The 20131-nt window shown below is 31.8% G+C and overlaps 1 protein-coding gene across 3 annotated transcripts in view; it reads left to right on the top strand.

Annotated features, from left to right (window-relative positions):
- The window catches only part of LOC149132705 (protocadherin gamma-C4-like), a 168128-nt gene that overhangs the window by 108716 nt on the left and 39281 nt on the right, over positions 1 to 20131 (top strand). For all 3 annotated transcript variants that reach the window (XM_089362716.1, XM_089362719.1, XM_089362718.1), the window contains one exon: positions 15806 to 16089. In XM_089362716.1, coding sequence (XP_089218842.1) covers positions 15806 to 16077 — 272 coding nt within the window. In that variant the 3' untranslated portion in view covers positions 16078 to 16089. Of the gene's footprint in view, positions 1 to 15805; positions 16090 to 20131 lie in introns of those variants that run through there.

Raw genomic sequence — 20131 nt, 5'->3', positions numbered from 1 at the left:
TTCAAATACAGACCACTATGGTACTTCTCTTAGCTCATTTTCATTGATACACACACATATAGATCTATAGATAGGTAGATAAATAGATAGATAGGCAGATGAATTGATAGATAGATAAACAAACAGACAGATGAATTGATAAATAGATAGATAGATAGATAGACAGACAGACAGACATACAGATAGATAGATAGATAGATAGATAGATGAATTGGTAGAAAGACAGATAGACAGATGAATTGATAAATGGATATATATAGATAGATTGATAGAAAGAAATATGGTTGCCTTTTGTGCTGTTTCCATCTAACCAATTCACTCACAAGTCAACTAGCCTGGAACTATAACAGAAACATTTGCTTAAAGTGCAGTGCAGTGGGACTGAACTCACATCCATATTGCTATGAAGCAAATTTCTTAACCACATATGCAAATAAATTTAAGGAAAAAATGTGCTAAATACATACTATAGAGTTAATAATAACAATGATGAAAATCCAAATTTTATTCAGCCATTCTTTTGAGTTTTGTGTAACCACTTTTTGACATGACAATAGTTTTCTTACAATGTACAAGCTTATGAAGGCACATGGCCATGTGATTAGAGCATTGCACTCACAATCATGAGGTAGTGAGTTCGATTCTCACTTCAGGCTGTTTTATGTCCTTGAACAAGCCGCTTTATTTCATGTTACTCCAGTTCACTCAACTGTAGAAACGAGTTGCAATGTCACTAGTGCGAAGCTGTATTGGCATTTGCCTTTCCCTTGGATAACATTGGTGATGTGGAGAGCGGGAGACTGGTATGTATGGTTGACTGCTAATCTTCCATAAACAACCTTGCCTAGACTTGTGCCTCAGAGAGGGACTTTCTAGAAGCAATCCCATGGTCATTCATGACCAAAGGGAATCTTTACCCTTTTTACAAGCTTATATTGGTATTATATATTTGGTTAAAATGTGATCTAAAAAATACTGAGAGTTTATGATTTTTATGCTTAACATACAAAATATAATATTCAAATATTTGAAATATGACGATTGGCAAGGATATCTTGTTATAAAGATACAAAATAAAAATAATGAATATAATATAATGGCTGTGTTGTTAGAAGCTTGCTTTGCAACCATATGGTTTCTGGTTCAGTCCCACTCTGTGGCACTTTGGGCAAGTGTCGTCTACTATAACCTTAGGCTGCCCAATGCCTTGTGAGTGAATTTGGTACATGGAAACTGTACAGAAGCCTATCACATATATGTATATGTGCTTTGTGTTTGTGTTTGTCCCTCTTCCTCACTGCTTAACTAGTGCAATTACTTTTAATAATCTTCCCTGTAATTTAGTGGTTCAGCAAAAGAGATGGATAAAAAGAAAAAAATACCTGACTTAAAAGAAATAAGGGCCAAGGGTGATTTGTTTGACTAAAACCTTCAAAGTGGTGCCCCAGTGTAGTTACAGTCCTGTGATGGAAACATCTGAGAAATGAAAGAAATTTCAAAATGACAAAAGGATATACACAGATGTAGAGAAGGAAAAGGAGAGAAACACACAGAATAGAAAAGGTAGAAAAAAGAAAAGGAAAGAATAAAGAAAGATTATTAAGAAAATAGAATGAAAAATATGCATAAGATACAGAGCAGAAGAGTGAAAAAGAAAATGATGAAGAAAAAAGATCAGAAGTCTGTGGTATTAGTTTGCATATCATTACCTGGAAACATTTGCTGACTTATGATAGAATATGTATATATGTATGTGTGTGTGAGTATATATATATATATATATATATATACACAAGCACAAACACACACACAAATGAATAGAAAGATAGCTACAGTTATATATATATGTATATATACAGATATGTATATATATATATATATATATATATATGTATATATATATATATATATATGTATATATATATATATATATGTATATATGTATATATATATATATATATGTATATATGTATATATATATATATATATGTATATATGTATATATATATATATATATATATGTATATAATATGTATATATGTATATGTATATATATATATATATATGTATATAATATGTATATATGTATGTATATATATATATATATATATAGATGTATATATGTGTGTCTATATATATATATATGCATATAAATATTTATGTATGTATCTATCTATGATGATGATGATGTTTTTGTGTGTGCGTGTAGATGTGTGTACCCTTTTGTGTGAGTTGTATTGTGTGCATGTGTATGCATACTCATGTGTGTGTGCATGTGTGTGTGTGTGAGGGAAGTTGGAATAATGAATATAAAACATGGACAAAGTTTGATATATAGATATGAATATCAAACCAATCAAGGAGTCGGGGAAGAGGAGGAGGGAAGTAGGAATGTAAAAAAAAAAATGAAAGAGAGAAAGAAAGAAAAAGGTATTAAAGCCTTATGAGACAGAGAGAAATAAACTCATACACTTCTATGGAAAAGTGGTAGAAGAAAAAAGAAAATAAAAAGGCAAGAGGAGAAAGAGGAGTAGAGAAAGGTACAGATAGAGAAAGAGAGAGAAAGAGAAACAAAATGAGAAAGAGAGAGAGAGAGAAAGAAGTATTGACAGTAGATAGAAAACAACTGCTCCCTGTGTATATAAAAAACAATAATTAAATACACAAAAACAGATTAAAGTCCTTTTTGCCAATTATAAGAAAAAGAGAAATCAGTTAACCAAGAATCTGCATGCAGTTTTCGTATGAAGTGCCTTTGAACATATCCGTATATGTGTGTGTGTGTGTGCGTGCATGTGTGTGTGTATGTTTGTGTGTGTGTGTGTGTATTTATATATATGTGTGCACACCCGAGTATATACGTATGCATCTATATCTATTTTTATGTAAGTATGTGAATATGTAGACACGCACGCACACGCACACACACACACACACACACACACACACACACACACACACACATACACACATATTGTTCAGAAGATACACCAAAAGGGCTGACATGTTACCAAAGCATTGATACTAATTACCTTTACTATGTTCCTGTATACACAAACACTTACATATATCATTCATGTACACACACACCACATGCACCCCCCACAAACACATATACACACATACATATGCACACACACACACACATGTATACATTTATGATACATATGTATATATTAATATGTAGTATATATATGCATTTAAAATATGTTTGTGTACGTATGTGCACATATATATACATGTATATATGTATATAATATGTATATATAAGTATATATATATGTATGTATATGTATATATATGTATATATATATATATGTATTTATACACACACACACACACACACACATATATATATAAATTGAATGAGATAAAAAATCTAAGGTTCTGAATAGTTTACAGAACATTTATAAAGAGAAGGTCTTACAGCTGTTTCTGGGATATTTTATATATCCCTTCATCAGAGATGGTGCGAGAAAATGTTTAAGTAATAGTTATTATAGAGAAGATATGAAATACCGAATGAAGTGGAGGAATGAAAACAAACGTGAGATACATAAGGATATTCTATCTGTAGTTCCCTTATTTAAACAGAATAGTGTATATATAGTATATATCAGTTATATATATATATATATATATATATATATATATATATATATATATATATATACATACATATATATACTCTCACTCTTTTACTCTTTTACTTGATTCAGTCATGTGACTGTGGCCATGCTGGAGCACCACCTTTAGTCGAGCAAATCAACCCCAGGACTTTTTCTTTGTAAGCCTGGTACTTATTCTATGAGTCTCAAATGCTGAACCACTAAGTTACGGGGATGTAAACACACCAGCATCGGTTGTCAAGCGATGTTGGGGAGACAAACACAGACACACAAACATATACACACACATATACATATATACGATGTGCTTCTTTCAGTTTCCGTCTACCAAATCCACTCACAAGGTTTGGTCGGCCCGAGACTATTGTAGAAGACACTTACCCAAGGTGCCACGCAGTAGGACTGAACCCAGAACCATGTGGTTCGTAAGCAAGCTACTTACCTCACAACATACATATATATATATATTACTCAATACAGTTTGATTTGGATTCCATGCTAATTTAAGTTTTGAAGCCCTTAACAGGGCCTTTCTTGTCAGGCTAGTAAGAATTCAAATTCTTAGCTGCCTGAGAAGAAAGGGGCTTTGAAACCTGATGTAGCTCGGAATCAGTATCAAATTGAGTAATATATGTAACTCTCAATAAATGTGTTCAGTGCCCTTCCTTTCGTTTGTCCATTCATTCATGTGTGTGTGTGTGTGTGTGTGTGTGTGTGTGTAGATAAATAGATAGCTAGGCAAATAGATAGACAAGACACACAGACAGATTGATAGATAGACGCATGTATGTATACAGATGATCAAACTGAGTTGTTGCATGTATTCTGAGGGCAAGTGATTCGTCAGTTAACAGTAGCTATATTATAAAACTAGAAAGATGTTCTTTACCAATTAATAGACTGTGATTATAAATATGTATTCAACTGCTAATAATAGTGATTGAATCTATAATATCTGAATTTTAAGTTATGACATCATGTTATTACAGACGAAAGATATGTAAGATTATATGATAACTAGAAAATGTTTGATAAATATTTGAGAGTTGGCAGAAGTCAGAAAAATTAATAAATCTAAGAGTTCAAAATAACAGATTTACAGATCAATGATAAATTTAGTTTTACTTAGACTTATCGCACCCAAAACAGTATAGACAATTACTCATTAGATGATCTTCTATGATGAATATGTTCATATAATTAGTTATCCTGACTGAAGATTTTAGCTACTTGGAGAATTTGAATGATGTTGAATTATATTGATTTTAAATTTTGGCACAAGCTCAGCAATTTGGGGGAAGAAAGTAAGTTGATTACATTGACTCCAGTGCACAACTGTACTTATTTTATCGACCCCAAAAGATCAAAGCCAAAGTTGACCTTGGAGGAATATGAACTCAGGACGTACAGGCAGATGAAATGCCACTAAGCATTTTGTCTGGTGTGCTAATAAATCAGTCAGGCCTGCATCTTAGTTGTTGAATTATATCAATATCATTAATACTGTGAAGGCATGTGGCCTAGTGGTTAGGGTGTTGTGCTCACTATCTCTAGATTGTTGGTTCAATGCCTGGACTGAGTGGCATGTGTTCTTGAGCAATACACTTCATTTCAAGTTGCTTCAGTCCACTCAACTGTAAATAGGTAACCCTAGAACAAGATAACCTTCTGATGAGGAGTAATGTTGGCCTGCTTGCATAGCCAGTAGGGTGGTATCATTCAAAAGCTAAAATGATGTGAAGTGCATTGTGACCAGCGATGTACAACTAAATCCAACAGCCTGGTTAACACCATGATGATGTAATATTGATATTACTAACATTGGTTTCAAATTTTAGTACAAGGCCAGCAATTTCAATGAGAGGGCCTAAGTTGATTAAATTGACCCCAGTGTACATCTGGTACTTATTTTATTGACCCCGAAAGGATGAAAGGCAAAGGTGACCCTGGTGGAATTTGAACCCTGTGCATAAAGATGGATGAAATACAGCTTGGCATTTTGTCTGGCATGCTAATGATTCTGCCCACTGGCTGCCTTACTAATTATTAATAATATTGGCACAAAATGCCAATATTATTAATAGTGAAGAGTAAAGTCAATTAAATCAAGTTTACTACTTGACTTGTATTTTATTTTATCAGTCTTCAGAGAATGGATTGTATAACTGACCATAGTAAGATTTTGAATTCAGAATTCAAAGGGCTGTAACCCAATACTATAATGCACTTTCTCCTCCATTCTAACATACACATGTTAAGCTCATTTAATTGTGCAGACTGTTATGAATCATAAACTAGATCTTGTGGGCCAACCAATAGTTTAGAGCAAAATAAATGCATAAAAGGGTCAATGTAAATTATAGCAATTTTATTAACAATAAAGAAAGAGAAAATAAGAGATGGTAGCCAAGTTTGTATACAGAGATGTGAGAGAAAAAGCTCATACACAGTCTCTGTTATCTTTTGCCTGTTATTTTGTTTCAGTCATCAGACTTTGGCCATGCTGCAGCACCACCTTGAAGAATTTTAGTACTTATTTTGTTTTTAGCTTGGTACTTTTTCTATTGGGCTCTTTTGCTGAACTGTTAAGTTATGGGGATGTAATCACTGCCATATTGGTTGTCAAACAGTGGGTAGGACACACACACACACACACAACAGGTGTCTTTCAGTTTCTGCCTACCAAATCCATGTACAAGTCTTTGGTTGGCCTGAGGCTACAGTAGAAGAAACTTGCCAAAGTTGTCATACAGTAGGACTGAACCTGGAACCATGTGGTTGGGAAACAAACTTCTTACCAAATGCCTGTGTCTATATACATTTTTTTAACAACAAGAGCCCTTGATATAAGTGCAGTGATATAAATTGTCCAAATATATAGGTTTTTTGAAAATACTAACACTTTACAGAAAGCTTATCCTGTTCCAGATGCAACAACTTTCAGTATCATTCATATCAATAAAATCTATTTGGATGAACAAGTGTGTAAATTGGGAAAAAAACTTTCCATTTGGCTTAGCTTGTAGAGTAAAAGTGTAGGGCAAACAGGTCGCATCTTTCAGTATATTGATTCATAAATTTCATTTTCATTAGTTGCACTAAGATGCAGATATGACTCACTGAAATTACTGCTAATCATCACTGAACTCTAATTTTGACTGCAAGATAGCAGTATATATTGAATAGTATATTCTAAATTTTAAAAAAAAATTTTTAATGTTAAAAAATATGAACTTGAGCTAAGGAGCCAGACTTAGAATTGCTGTAAGCTGGATTTGGTCTTCTTGGCATATGTTTGCCACTTCACCACTAACACTTCTCCAAATCTTCCATTTTGTAAATTATTTTAAGAAAAAGTAGGGGAATAAAAGTAAAGCATTAGATAAGTGAGACAGAGAATGTCAAAAATAAATCAACATGTCAGAAAAATAAATTCTCTGAGAATCATGTTCAGAATTACCCATCATATCTGGTAAAACTCTTGTTATATGTAGACTACAAACACATCCTACTTACTAATTCTGAAAATAGAGAATTGGATAATCTTCTTAATATGTAAATGTGAATGTATGCATGTTGTAAGTTGCAGGTCAAGATTTAAAAAAAAAATTATATAGTGACATCTTTTCAAGGAGACAGTCATAGGCTGTGTGATTTCTGAAACTTGATCTCTGCTCCATACTGAAAAAAAAATCTAATATATATACAATATGTGATAATGCAAAGGATACTGAAGTAAATTATTGATTAGAAATATGGCTAATTTAGAGGAAGTTTGTAAAGCATTATGTATTTTTTATTCTATAAATAGTAATGCTTTCGGAAATGAAATAAATATGATATCAAAATTATTTGACTATTTTGGGGTAATTTTATGTAGTTCGTTTTGAACTATCTTCTAATTTGTTTGGATACAACAATTCAGAGAGAATTACCATTCCCTAACCAGCTGAAGATAACATCTTTCTAAAACAATTTATCCAAAATATAGTGAATTCATAGGATTATTTATATATTTTAGATATTGTTAAACCCAAGCAAGTTCAGCTATAGCTACTGGTATGTGATTAAAGATGCTTGTGAACATTGCACACTGTTTCTGTAATCACAATCCTTAAGTGCTATAGAGAAACATCAATTTTGACAAACTGCATTCTTTATAACATTACGTTTGGCAAGTGTTTTCTATGTCACTAATTAATATGTTAAAATCCTTTAATAATAGTTAAACATGTTTTACCAGATCAGTAATATAAAATTCACAGATGTTATGCTAATTATCATGCATAAAACCTGAAGCGTTGGTCAATAATATATTTATCAATAATATATGTGGAGATCTATGGTTTCAAATCATAGAATTTCTAGCTGAAGAAAACATTTACAACCATGCATTGTATTTTTCCCTCCAAAAGTTTGTGAAATTAACCTTTGAAGTTTGACTTTCGTTTGTGGAGAGTACATGACTGATGTTTTCATATTTTAACTGCTTGTGTCATATGTATACACACACACGTATTTATATATATATATATATATATATATATATATATATATATATATATATATATATATATATATACATATATATATATGTACGTATGTATATATATATTTATACATATATGTATGTATCTGTCTGTCTGTCTCTCCCTCTGTCTCTCTCTTACTTTATATATATATATATATATATATATATATATATATATATATATATATATATATATATACATATATATAAAGTAACAATTTAACTAGTATTAAAAAACAACAAAAGCAAAAGTTTTATTAACTTAGGCTTAATGCACTTTCTAGCTAGAATTTCAAATGATACTATCTGACCGCCATATAACTACTGATTAAAAAGGCAACATATTGGGGATTAACTGTTAAGTGCACCAACAATGCTGAAGTGGATGCATTTAAGTCTGCTGGATTTCTTCTTTGCTTTTAAATATTATTTTATTTGTTTGTACAAACAGTTCTATCTACAGAAAAACATGTCCTTATTCTATCTTGAGCTTCAGTATAGGCTTACAGTTTTGAAATATTCTTTCCTGAAATTATACTGCACATACAACATAACTATATTGATATATTTATCTTACAGCTTTGTTTCATTTTTTTTTTCTCTCAAATATACTTTGTGTATTCTTTCTACATAATCCAAAAACATTCTCAACATATTGCAAATATACAGGCAGTGTGTAAGTCAACTAGTAACTATTTTCGTATTACTTCTACAATAGATTAGATATTAAAAAAAAACTTATCTAATTATATACTATAATTATAGATTTTTATTCATGTATTAGATACGTAATTTTATGTGTTAAAAAGCTTAATGAATTACCAGAAACTATTAAAACTACTCTCTAATGTCAAACAGCAAATGTTCAATGAAATTACAGCAAAATATTTTTGAACATTTGACTAAGAGTTTTCATTTTGTCTTTCTGCAAAATGTACTGATAGCTTTAGTGAAGGTGTGTGGCTTAGTGGTTAGGGTGTTCAGCTTACAATTGTAAGGTGTTGAGTTCAATTCCTGGTGATGCATTGTGTCCTTGAGCAAGACACTTTATCACACACTGTTCCAGTCCAGTCCACTCAGCTGGCAAAAATTTTATGCAACTGTATTTCAAAGGTCTGGTGTTGTCGTACTCTGTATCATGCTGAATCTCCCTGAGAACTACATTAAGGGTACATGCGTCTGTGGAGTGCTCAACCACTTGCGTGTTAATTTCATGAGCAAGCTGTTACTTTTATTGGATCAGCTGGAACTCTCATTATCATCACCATTGGAGTGTCATTGATGGTTTTACTACCTTCTGAAATTATTCAAATCATTATTGCTAGCATGGAACAAATATAGATTATAAATGTGCTTGAGCCAAATAAAATCACTAAGTCCACTCTGCTGAGTGGTTGGTGTTAGCAAGGGCATCCAGCTGTAAGAATGATGATTGTACCCTGAAATATCCTTTATATGATTCTGCTTCATCAATCTTTAAGTGTCAAAATACTTTTGTGTATCCTGAAACTTGTATGGCGGGATTAAAATATAGAAGGAAATTATCGAGGAATGTTTATAGCATGAAAAGTGACTGAAATATTTGCAGTTTAGTGAGTCAAGATATTTTTAATTAATTCAAATCATAGTGAAGGAGGTAAAAAATAATCATTATTCTAATGACTGATTCTGATCAGGGAAGGAAAGGGAAAGATCCTGGAATTTAAATTAATCAAATGGATATGTGGTTAAGATACCTTGATCAGGTGTCTTCTACTTAAAAAAAAAAAAAAAATCTAAATACAATGAATATATGAAATTATATTTATTGTAGGCAATGATAAAATCAAGCAAGGCCAGTTTCAGCCGTTAGTATAAGGTAAAAAATGTTTTAGCCCTTGTGAATATAATGGACAGATGTAAAGTATATGGAAGCCTGTCATACAAACGTGTGTGTGTGTGTGCGTATGTGTGCATGCATATGTGTGTGCATGTGTGTGTGTGCATGTGTGTGTGTGCATGTGTGTGTGTGCATGTGTGTGCATTGCACGTGTTCATTTGAGTGTGTGTGTTTGTGTGTGTGTGTGTGTGTTGATATGACCAGTAACTGTACACTTTCAAAGACCAGTGCCATAACAAATCCCTCACTTGGAAAGCAAATAAGGTTGGCAACAGCAAGGACATCTAGCCATCAAATGCTGCCACAAATAAACTTGCTGCCCCAAATTTGACCTATTTGAATGAACTTCTTCAGAGAAAACATTTAAATGTTGCTAAGCCCATCCAGCTTGGTAGAAGTATGTATCTTTTAACCACACCACAATTTCATTCCAATTTTCCTCATACGCCTACTTTTGTAAAACTTAACTTTGACTTAAATTCATTAATTGTCCATGAGCTGCACCTATGAAATATAATGATGATGAAACATGCATCTACAGATGGTGAAAAGGAAAGAAAAAAATAAACAACAATTTAAAATAGAATACTTCAATTAGATTCAAACATTCACTCTGTGCTTTACATTAAAGATTAATACACATGATGGGAGGAAATAAAGACACATTTTCATAAATACAATACAAAATACTAAACGTTAAACTGGATTTAAACTTTCACAGTATGCTTTGTGTTCAACAATAAATAATTACTTCTACTCTGAAAAGAAAAAAAACGTGAACTATTCTCACTAAACAGTAGGAAAAGGAAGATATTTCGTGATTGATACAAAATACTTTATAAAATTATAATCATTTTGTTATTAATTCTTTTATAAAAAGAAGATTAAACAAGTCATTTTAAATGCAATTCATTTTGTTTCATTTTTATTCTGAAATCATTTCACATAGGTAGATTGTTTTTGGATGTGGTTAATTTAGACATGCATGAACAGTACACTGTTGTAACTCATTTTGTTGGGAATTGTAAAGAATAATATTCTCCACATCTGTTCAGATCATAAAACTCTGGATTATTTGATATTTTCTTATTAAATTTAGTGATTTTAAAGTTTTGGTTTTGTGATTCTAGGGTTTCCAAAACATTAACACATAGACTTAAATATGAAACTCAATATGCGTATATATATACTTATAATGTTTCAAGAATGATGTAATAGATAAATGATTATGTATACCAGCTCGTTGATTTTCTACTATGAAGATGTATTGCATCTTTTGCAATGACTCTTTGGTATGGTCTGTTTTATCATCTGCACTTATGGTTTCAACATTACAAGAAGCAAACCAAACAAGAAATCTCTAAATGGTTGTTTAGCATGACAGAATAGCTACCGAATCTATGTCAAATCACACTGCACCATCTTAGAAGCAAAAGGACTCTCTGGCTAATTATACTTTGCCTGAAAACTGGAAAAACAAATGGTCATGATTTGAATACCTTTGTTGATCAGGGCTGATTTAGAACTAAATAACAATCACAACAATAATGGCTCTGGAAATCTCCATGTTGAACTTGATTGATACTTGGTTATTTCTACTGTGTTTTTATTAACTGAAGGCAAATGGTAATTTGGTACAGAATGTGGAAGCGATGTTTGCATTGACATTGCAACTCTTTTACTGTATTTGACAATTTTTCTGTCTGAGATCATCATCATCGTCGTCGTCATCATCATCGTTGTCATCATCATCACCCCCCCGTCATCATCATCATCATCTTCATCATTGTCATCATTTAATATTCATGTTCCATGCTGGCATGAATTGGATAGTTTGAGAGGATCCAGTTGGCCCAAGGAGTTCATCATGCTTCAGTGTGTGTATGCTTTGACATGTTCTTTTTAAAGTCTGGATCCCTTTCCTAACATCAACCACTTTATAGCATGTACTGGGTACTTGTTTTCATGCCATCAGCTCTAGTGGGGGCACTATACAGCTTGCAAAACTATGAAAGGGGTACTTTATACCATGGAGGGGGTACTTTATACTAGATGAGGAGTAGAGAGGCATAGAGTATGAGAGAAAATGGGGCAAGGGCAGAATAGGTTTCTTGCATGTGTGCATGCATGTGTATGTGTGTGTGATCTGCAAAGCAAGAGAGAATTAAAAGGATATTTAAAGAATTATTCTACAGTATTAGAAGTGATTTATTTGTGTTTGGCTTAACAGACCCACTATTTTAAGGCAGTGTCTGTCATGTGGTAGGGAGACTGAAGATTGTAAAGGCAGTGGATAAATTGTCCTGCTTAATGAAATTATGATGGTTTCACACCTTTGAACTTGTCTAACACAATAGTGAAAAAAGAAAAGCATAGTGATGTAAACTCTATTTCATTTTCTCATGAATAAAGGGCTGAAGTGGGGCAAAACATTTCTTCTTTTCTTTGACCATTCTTGTTTCTTTGACCATTCTTGTTTCTTTGATCATTCTTTGAGTTTCTTTTTGACTATCTAAATTAGCTGTTATTTAATACAAATTAAAAGGCAATATGATGCTACAATTGTTATGTTTATTTATTTAGTATCTCAGGAGTGTACATTATAGATATTCATTGAACCAAATACAAGAGCCTTTTGTTAGTAAAATGCTATCATTTAAACATGGATATTGCACATTTATCCTTTAGTGTATCTGAAAACTTTGAATATAGTCGTAATATTGCAAAAAAAAAAAAAAAAAGCTTTAATAATTTCATCATATCTCTGAGAGCATCAAGAAGAGTTTTCATATCCTCAAATTTGTTCTCAAGTAGGTTAATCTGACTCTTCATTTTATTGTTGTTATTGTTATAGTTGATATTTATAGAATGCCATATTTAATTTTTTATCAACAATTCTCTGTCATCTTCAACTTGTTTATATAGATATGAAATGGATAATTTTCTATGGCACAATGTTATTTTATTCATAAGTTATTTCGAACACATCATTTGAGTTTTGCTAAATGTTTTTTATTTAGTTTGTTTCTATTCTTGCATAGTATCTGGTGTACATTTTTATTTGTAAAATTCACCTCTCTATGAATTTTAGATTTCTGAACTGCATTTGCTTTCAAATTTATGAAAATAATCTACGCCACTTGGGATATTTTATTGAAGAGTTCAATAAGTTCAGTTTCAATGAGAAGTGAAAAAAAATCTTCTCATTTCAGGCCTTTGTCTTTTGTATAAGAGTAAAGAATAGAGAAAAAATGATGTTGACACACAAGTTGTGGACAAGCAAAATTTCTTACATAACAGTAATTAAAGATGATGCTCTGTTTTTACTCAACTGCAACACAGTTTGGTAGGCTTAATCCATTGCCTGGTATAATACCACCTCCTGATCATTTGAGAACCTTTAGTGGAGTCTATTTGTTGCAAGCACTCAGGACAGGTCTCTGATTTTGAGAATATTTTTATTCCTCCCATCCACCACTCTCATACACCATGTAATAGTTTCATGAATTATGCCACCCCTCCTGATTAAAAGGTAATAAAAAAGTGACTATACTACTTCCTCCCTTCTCACTCTCCAATAAGGAAGTAGTACATGAAACATTATATTTTCACTTGTGGCAACTGACCTTATCCAACTCTTCTAAAAAAACAAAATCTCCTATAGACTAATTGATGCTAACATGGACCATCAGCAAGTTTCTTTAGATTCTAGAGTTTACCATTTTACCCTTAGGTTTCATGATCCTAAAATGCATGAGTCAAATCTAGATGGGTTAGTTTATGCTAAAGTTTACTCTCATGTTTGTCTTTTAAAGTTAGCAATATGTAGCGATTTCTGTTGTGTTTTCACAAGTTTCAACAAGAAATGTAATAGGCTATAAATGTATCAAAATTATTAGTCTTATTAATAAGAATTGAGACTAAGACACTTTTATATTTGCTTGTCAACAATATCTACAGGCAGGAATTATGAGAGAATGGCATTTAATTGTAAAGACAATTTAGTTATTTCACAGTCATTGTCTGAAGAAAAAACTTTTTCCTTATCACATGTCATTATATCTTATGGACACAGATAGATATGAATTATTGAGTAAGATAAGTGTAGTTAATGCAAGAATGCAGCTATCAAAATAAATGATTACATTTAATAATTGGTGCAGTATTTAGGGAAGTAAACAGATTATGTTCTGCTAGATGTGGGATGCAACTAACAAGGTCTAAAGATTTGTTTCAGGGCTCATTATAGGAGTGGGCAAAGACTTAATTATGAACCATAAAGAAAGTTTTATTGAGAAAGAGGAGTATTTTATGCCAAATGCATTCTTGCATGATAACTACTTAAAGAGATGCAGGCGCACTGCTGTCATGAAAAACTTTTGTGTCTAGTTACGAGCTATTTAGAGATGAAATATTCATTTGTTCTAAAGAAATAAACCAATTATTTTCAAATAGTTTTGGAAACTATAAAAAAAAAATTAGGCTTCTAGATGTTGCTGGAAACAGTAAGTCTATGCTAAAATCTGTCACATGGGTTTATCTCCTTTGGTAAATATCTTATCTTTATTTTCACCTATTAAATTATCTTTCACTTAGAAAGCGAAATATGGGAGACACTTTTGTTTGAATTGAATTAGATTTATCTTACAGCATAATCTCTCATATTTTCCCCTAAAATGTATCTCAATACAGTTGGTGTCACAGTTCTGACTTTTACTCAGAAGACATATGTGGTCCCTGTTTTTGTTTTATTTTAAGTATAATATTTCACACATAAATGCTGATTTTTCAGAAATTTTTTAATGTGATTCTATTGTTAAACAATCTTTAAGTTGTGTTTTCAACAGTTTCTCTTCAAACACATCGAATGTTTCCTAGCTATCATATGACACCCTAGAATCCTGCAAATCAAATAATTTAGATGGCTTGAGATAGTGTTTTTTAAATTTTTCTGGAGAAGAGATTCAAGCTGCTTGTTATTCAGTTATGTTACAGAAACAGAGTCAGTATCTTTACCATGTAACATATTACACACACACACACACACATATATGTATGTACATGTGTGTGTGTGTGTGTGTTTGTACACACACACACACATATATATATATATATATATATGTATATACAGATTCACACAAGCACACAGATACAATGTACTACATGGTAAACGTAAAATTATGCTGTTGCAAGATATCGTTTTTAGAATTCCAAATGACTTAATTAAGTGAAATAAATGTTGTGCAACTTTAAGGTAAAATATCTGGTTATCATATCAAAATATTCATATTAGGCTGACCTTCTGTTCATATTATAGCATTGCATTTTACTTCCATGCTGGTGATCCACTGGTAGTGTATGGTGTTACATGCTTTTGGAGTTCCATTATAATGTCAGCCTGCAATGTTGATGGTGTCCACATAACTGATGAATAATTCATTTTCTCTCATCTTTTGAACTTTTGATTTGGGGTCGGTTTTTTTTTTCTTTGTTGATGAATGATGAGAAAATCAATAAAAATTGGGAATACAGAAAATAGATTCTGGTTTCGTGGACTCTGTATTTGTGTGTATGTGCCAACATGTGAGACACAGAAAAAGAGGTAAAGATAGAAATAAAGTGATGTGGAGAAAATTATAGGGAGGAGAGAAAGAGAGAGAGAGAGAGGGAGAGAGAGAGAGAGAAAGAGAGCAAGAGAAAGAGGTCCATCATTTGAAATATGGTTTATTAAATCACATCAGTTTTTATTCATTTTTTTTTTTGTAGATTATAAAGCATATGAATCAGAAAAGTTCCAGCTGCATGACAGAAAATCTTTGCCTCAGACATACAGCAGATCTAGTAGTACCACAAACAGTGCTAAGAGTTCTTGTCAATCTAATGTTGGTAATAAAATGAGTTTTAGTGATCAAAAAGCCACTTCATTAAATAGTGGAAACTGCAATGTTCACCCTCAACTCTGGAATCTACCAACAAAGAACAGTTTTACCACTTATTCCAAGCCACTACCAGCAGTACCAAAGATACAGGATGCATAGAACTTTAGTCAGGTAATCATGTTTTGCCAAGCATATTTTTTATACAGCTTTAAGAACATGTATTTGTTTGCTTATCTATCTATCTATCTATCTATCTGTCTGTCTGTCTGTCTGTCTGTCTGTCTGTCTGTCTGTCTGTCTGTCTGTCTGTCTGTCTGTCTGTCTGTCTGTCTGTCTGTCTGTCTGTCTGTCTGTCTGTCTGTCTGTCTGTCTGTCTGTCTGTCTGTCTGTCAGTCTGTCTGTCTGTCTACACTTATCTATGTATCTGTCTACCTATCTATCTATCTGTCTATCTATCTGTCTGTCTGTCTATCTATTTATCTATCTAACAATCTACTCACATCTGTCTATCTACCTGTCCAATCAACCAACTAACCAACCGACCAGCCAACCAACCAACCAACCAGCCAGCCAACCAACCAACCAATCAGCCAGCCAACCAACTAACCAACCAAAACCCACGAATTGACCATATGTTTGTCTTTCATCAGTTTTTCTGTGATACATATATATTTTCATGTATTTATAGTACCTTATGTTTTCTATTATTTTTTTAAGTAAATGCTTTACATTTTTTCATACATGATTTATAAAGCAATTAAATGATTCTTTAATATTTTGTGAGAAGACAATGGTTTAAAAAAAAATCATACACATTTAATGAAAAAGAAAAAATGGTAAATCTTGCAAATTAGAATAGATACCAAAACGTTACAAACAAGGTATAACGAGAACATTGTTGAAAGAGCACATTTTGTATATATATACTTATATAAGTGAATGAAAATGGTTGATGAAAACTGAAAGAAGACTGTCGTGTATATATATATAGATAGATAGATAGATAGATAGATAGATAGATAGATAGATATAGATATATAGATATGGCATAACTCAAAGTGGATAAGTCTATAAATAATAGTGTGTAAATACTGAATTCAAAACTCTCTTGATAGAAAAGTTTGAAGGCTTTATCTACTTTGAGTTTAACCATTTCTAATATACATATATATCTTACCCTATTACTATGTAATTTGTGAAAACATCCCACCAAAATTTATTTTCTTATAACCAAGAATGCAAGCACAAACAAGTTATATCATTATATGTAGCCTTTCCCTCATGTCACTCATGAGCAATAAAAAAAAAATAAAAAAGAAATAAAGCTCAGGTATTCTACTTTAATACCATGTAACAAAGTCATCAGGTATACCCTAGTTTTAACAATGATATAACACCATCCAGATAAAGTCTAAATATAAAAATCTTCTTGCTAAATACATAGATGTTTCCTTGCTCCTACATTTGTGGTACCCAGTATGACCAGTATGTATCTATATATATGTGTGAGTGTATATATATATATATATATATATATACACATACACGTGTGTGTGTGTGTATGTATGTATGTATGTATTCAAAGGCAAAATTAAGTTAGTTTTATTCAACTCTATAAAGCTTAATACTGTATTGACCAAGGAACATTGGCAAGTGTGAGTTTTATAGTCAGAGAAAGGTATAGACCTTAGTTATTTTATTTATTTGTATATTTATGTATTTATTTTGCAAAGTTCTGATAAAATTTAAATTTTCTTTCAATGTTAAGAATTATGTAAATTAAAGATTAAGAAATAGACAGATATATTAATAGTTTTAGGCCAATTGCAGTTTGATTTGAATAGTAGGGCATGGGTGTTGCTTAATTTAACACTAAGTTGATTAATGTGATGATTCCATTACAATCATCAACAGATAAAAACAACATAGTTAACACATCTGATTAAAGTGAATTTCTTGTTTAATTCGATTGAGATAACGTTTTCATGAGCTTGCTCTTGTACTCAGTGGATAGAATATCGTTAGTTTGATTTGTTGGCATTCAACACTAGCATATTTCCAGAGGCAATATATTGGCTGGTTTGTCATAGAAATGCAAACAACTTTCTGAATTTGTTTCTCACATACATACTTATATTTGCTCATACATGCATGCACATATGTTTCTCCCTGTGTTGAAAAATTTTCATACATTTGCACTTGTATATCCACATATTACTGGCAGACTTCTTTTCAATTTCTATTTACTTTTGATATAGTTCAAATTATGCTATTCAGATAGTTGACTACTAATCTATTCAGATTAAGGACCTGACACCTTTCATGTTCAGATTCAAACCGAATGTGGCAAGCAATTTCCCTTATTAAGCTAACTCATTTCACAATCATAGCCTCACCATTTGTTGGTGCCAATATTCTTCTAGATTTACTGTTATTGAATCTCAAGTTACTTATTTCCTACATTTGTAATCATGTATCCAGCTAAACTGTCTTTTGAGTGTAACACAACAACCATCAGCAACTACTCATATATTGTTAATGTATTTCGAAATTAAACAGGCTTCATTAGGTTTTGGCATCAGTGTTTCTTTCATTTTGAAGAGATGTGCAGAGCAATGGTTGTGTGGATTCATTCTCTTCTTTCCTTCATTACAACCTCAAAACTGATGATTATAGGTTAGGAGTTTTCTTTTTAATGTCACACACAAATATTTCAGGAAACTACGTCATTTCAACATTGTGTTGCTGGTGTAAAGGAAGAAACTGCTTATTCGTAATCTCTGGTATACACAATGTTGCAATTTTGTACAATAAATGCAATGAAAATTTTCAGTTAAATACATTTGTCTAGCACCACATACATGAAATGAAAAACAAATGGGAAATGACGTTGACATAATGAAAATTATGAAACATATATATATATATATATATATATATGTGTGTGTGTGTGTGTGTGTGTGTGTGTGTGTGTGTGTATGTACATACTTACACACACATATACATACATAGACCTATACATGCATAAATCCAAACATACATTCATATATATATATATATATATATATATAAAAATATGTATATGTATACATACATACATACATACATATATATATATATATATATATATATATATATATATATATATATATATATATATATATATATATATATATACATATGTATATATTCTTTTACCTATTTCAGTCATTTGACTGTGGCCATGCTGGAGCACCACCTTTAGTCGAACAAATTAACCCTTGGACTTATTCTTTGCAAGCCTAGCACTTATTCTATTGGTCATTCTCGCTGAACCGCTAGATTATTTGGACGCTAACACATCAACATCAGCTGTCAAGCAATGGTTGGGGGACAAACACCAACACATACACACAAATAGATGCATATCTATATATATGACAGGCTTTTTTCCGCTTCCATCAACCGAATCTATTCATGAGGCTTTGGTTGGCTTGAGGCTAAAGTAGAAGACACTTGCCCAAGGTGCGATGCAGTGGGACTGAAGCTGGAACCATGTGGTTGGGAAGGAAGTTTCTAGCCACACAGCCATGCTGCATCTATCTATCTATCTATATATATATATATATATATACATACATACACACACACACACACACATATGTGCATACATATATTTATACATACATGCATAAATGTATGTGTGTGTGTGTGTGTGTGTGTGTGCATGCATGTGTGTGTGCATGCATGTGTGCATGTATATATCTAAAACAGAACAGATGTAAGATTAGTACTGTTAAAACATTGTGTAACAGGTATAAACTATTTCCTCCACAAAGGTCACAGGAATATCATTTTCAGACACTGAAAGGCAGAATAATTTTTAAATATCCATTTTAAATATTCTTGTTGTCATTGGAATGTTGAATGTGTAATATAGTTAAATTAATGAATGTTTCATATATTGCCTCAGAACAACATTCACAAATTTGTCACACTCCTTCTTTCATCTCATGAAAGATGCTGAATTTTTTGTTTTTGTTTTCTACTTTCATTTTCTTAAATACCAAATATAGCTTCAGAAACCAAATGTTTTATAAGTAACCTACTTGTTATTCCATAGAGAGGCCAATTGTTACACAAAATTTTCTTGAAATTATTGAATTTTCTTGGATAACTCTGTAGGCTTTATCATAATATATAATAAATTTTGGCAACAATCTTGAAATAAAAT

Source organism: Octopus bimaculoides, chromosome 14 (genome assembly GCF_046866305.1).
Source record: "Octopus bimaculoides isolate indiv1 chromosome 14, ASM4686630v1, whole genome shotgun sequence".
NCBI classification, from domain to species: domain Eukaryota; kingdom Metazoa; phylum Mollusca; class Cephalopoda; order Octopoda; family Octopodidae; genus Octopus; species Octopus bimaculoides.
The sequence above is the reverse complement of the archived record's forward strand: the minus strand, read 5'-3'. Positions and strand labels throughout refer to the sequence as shown.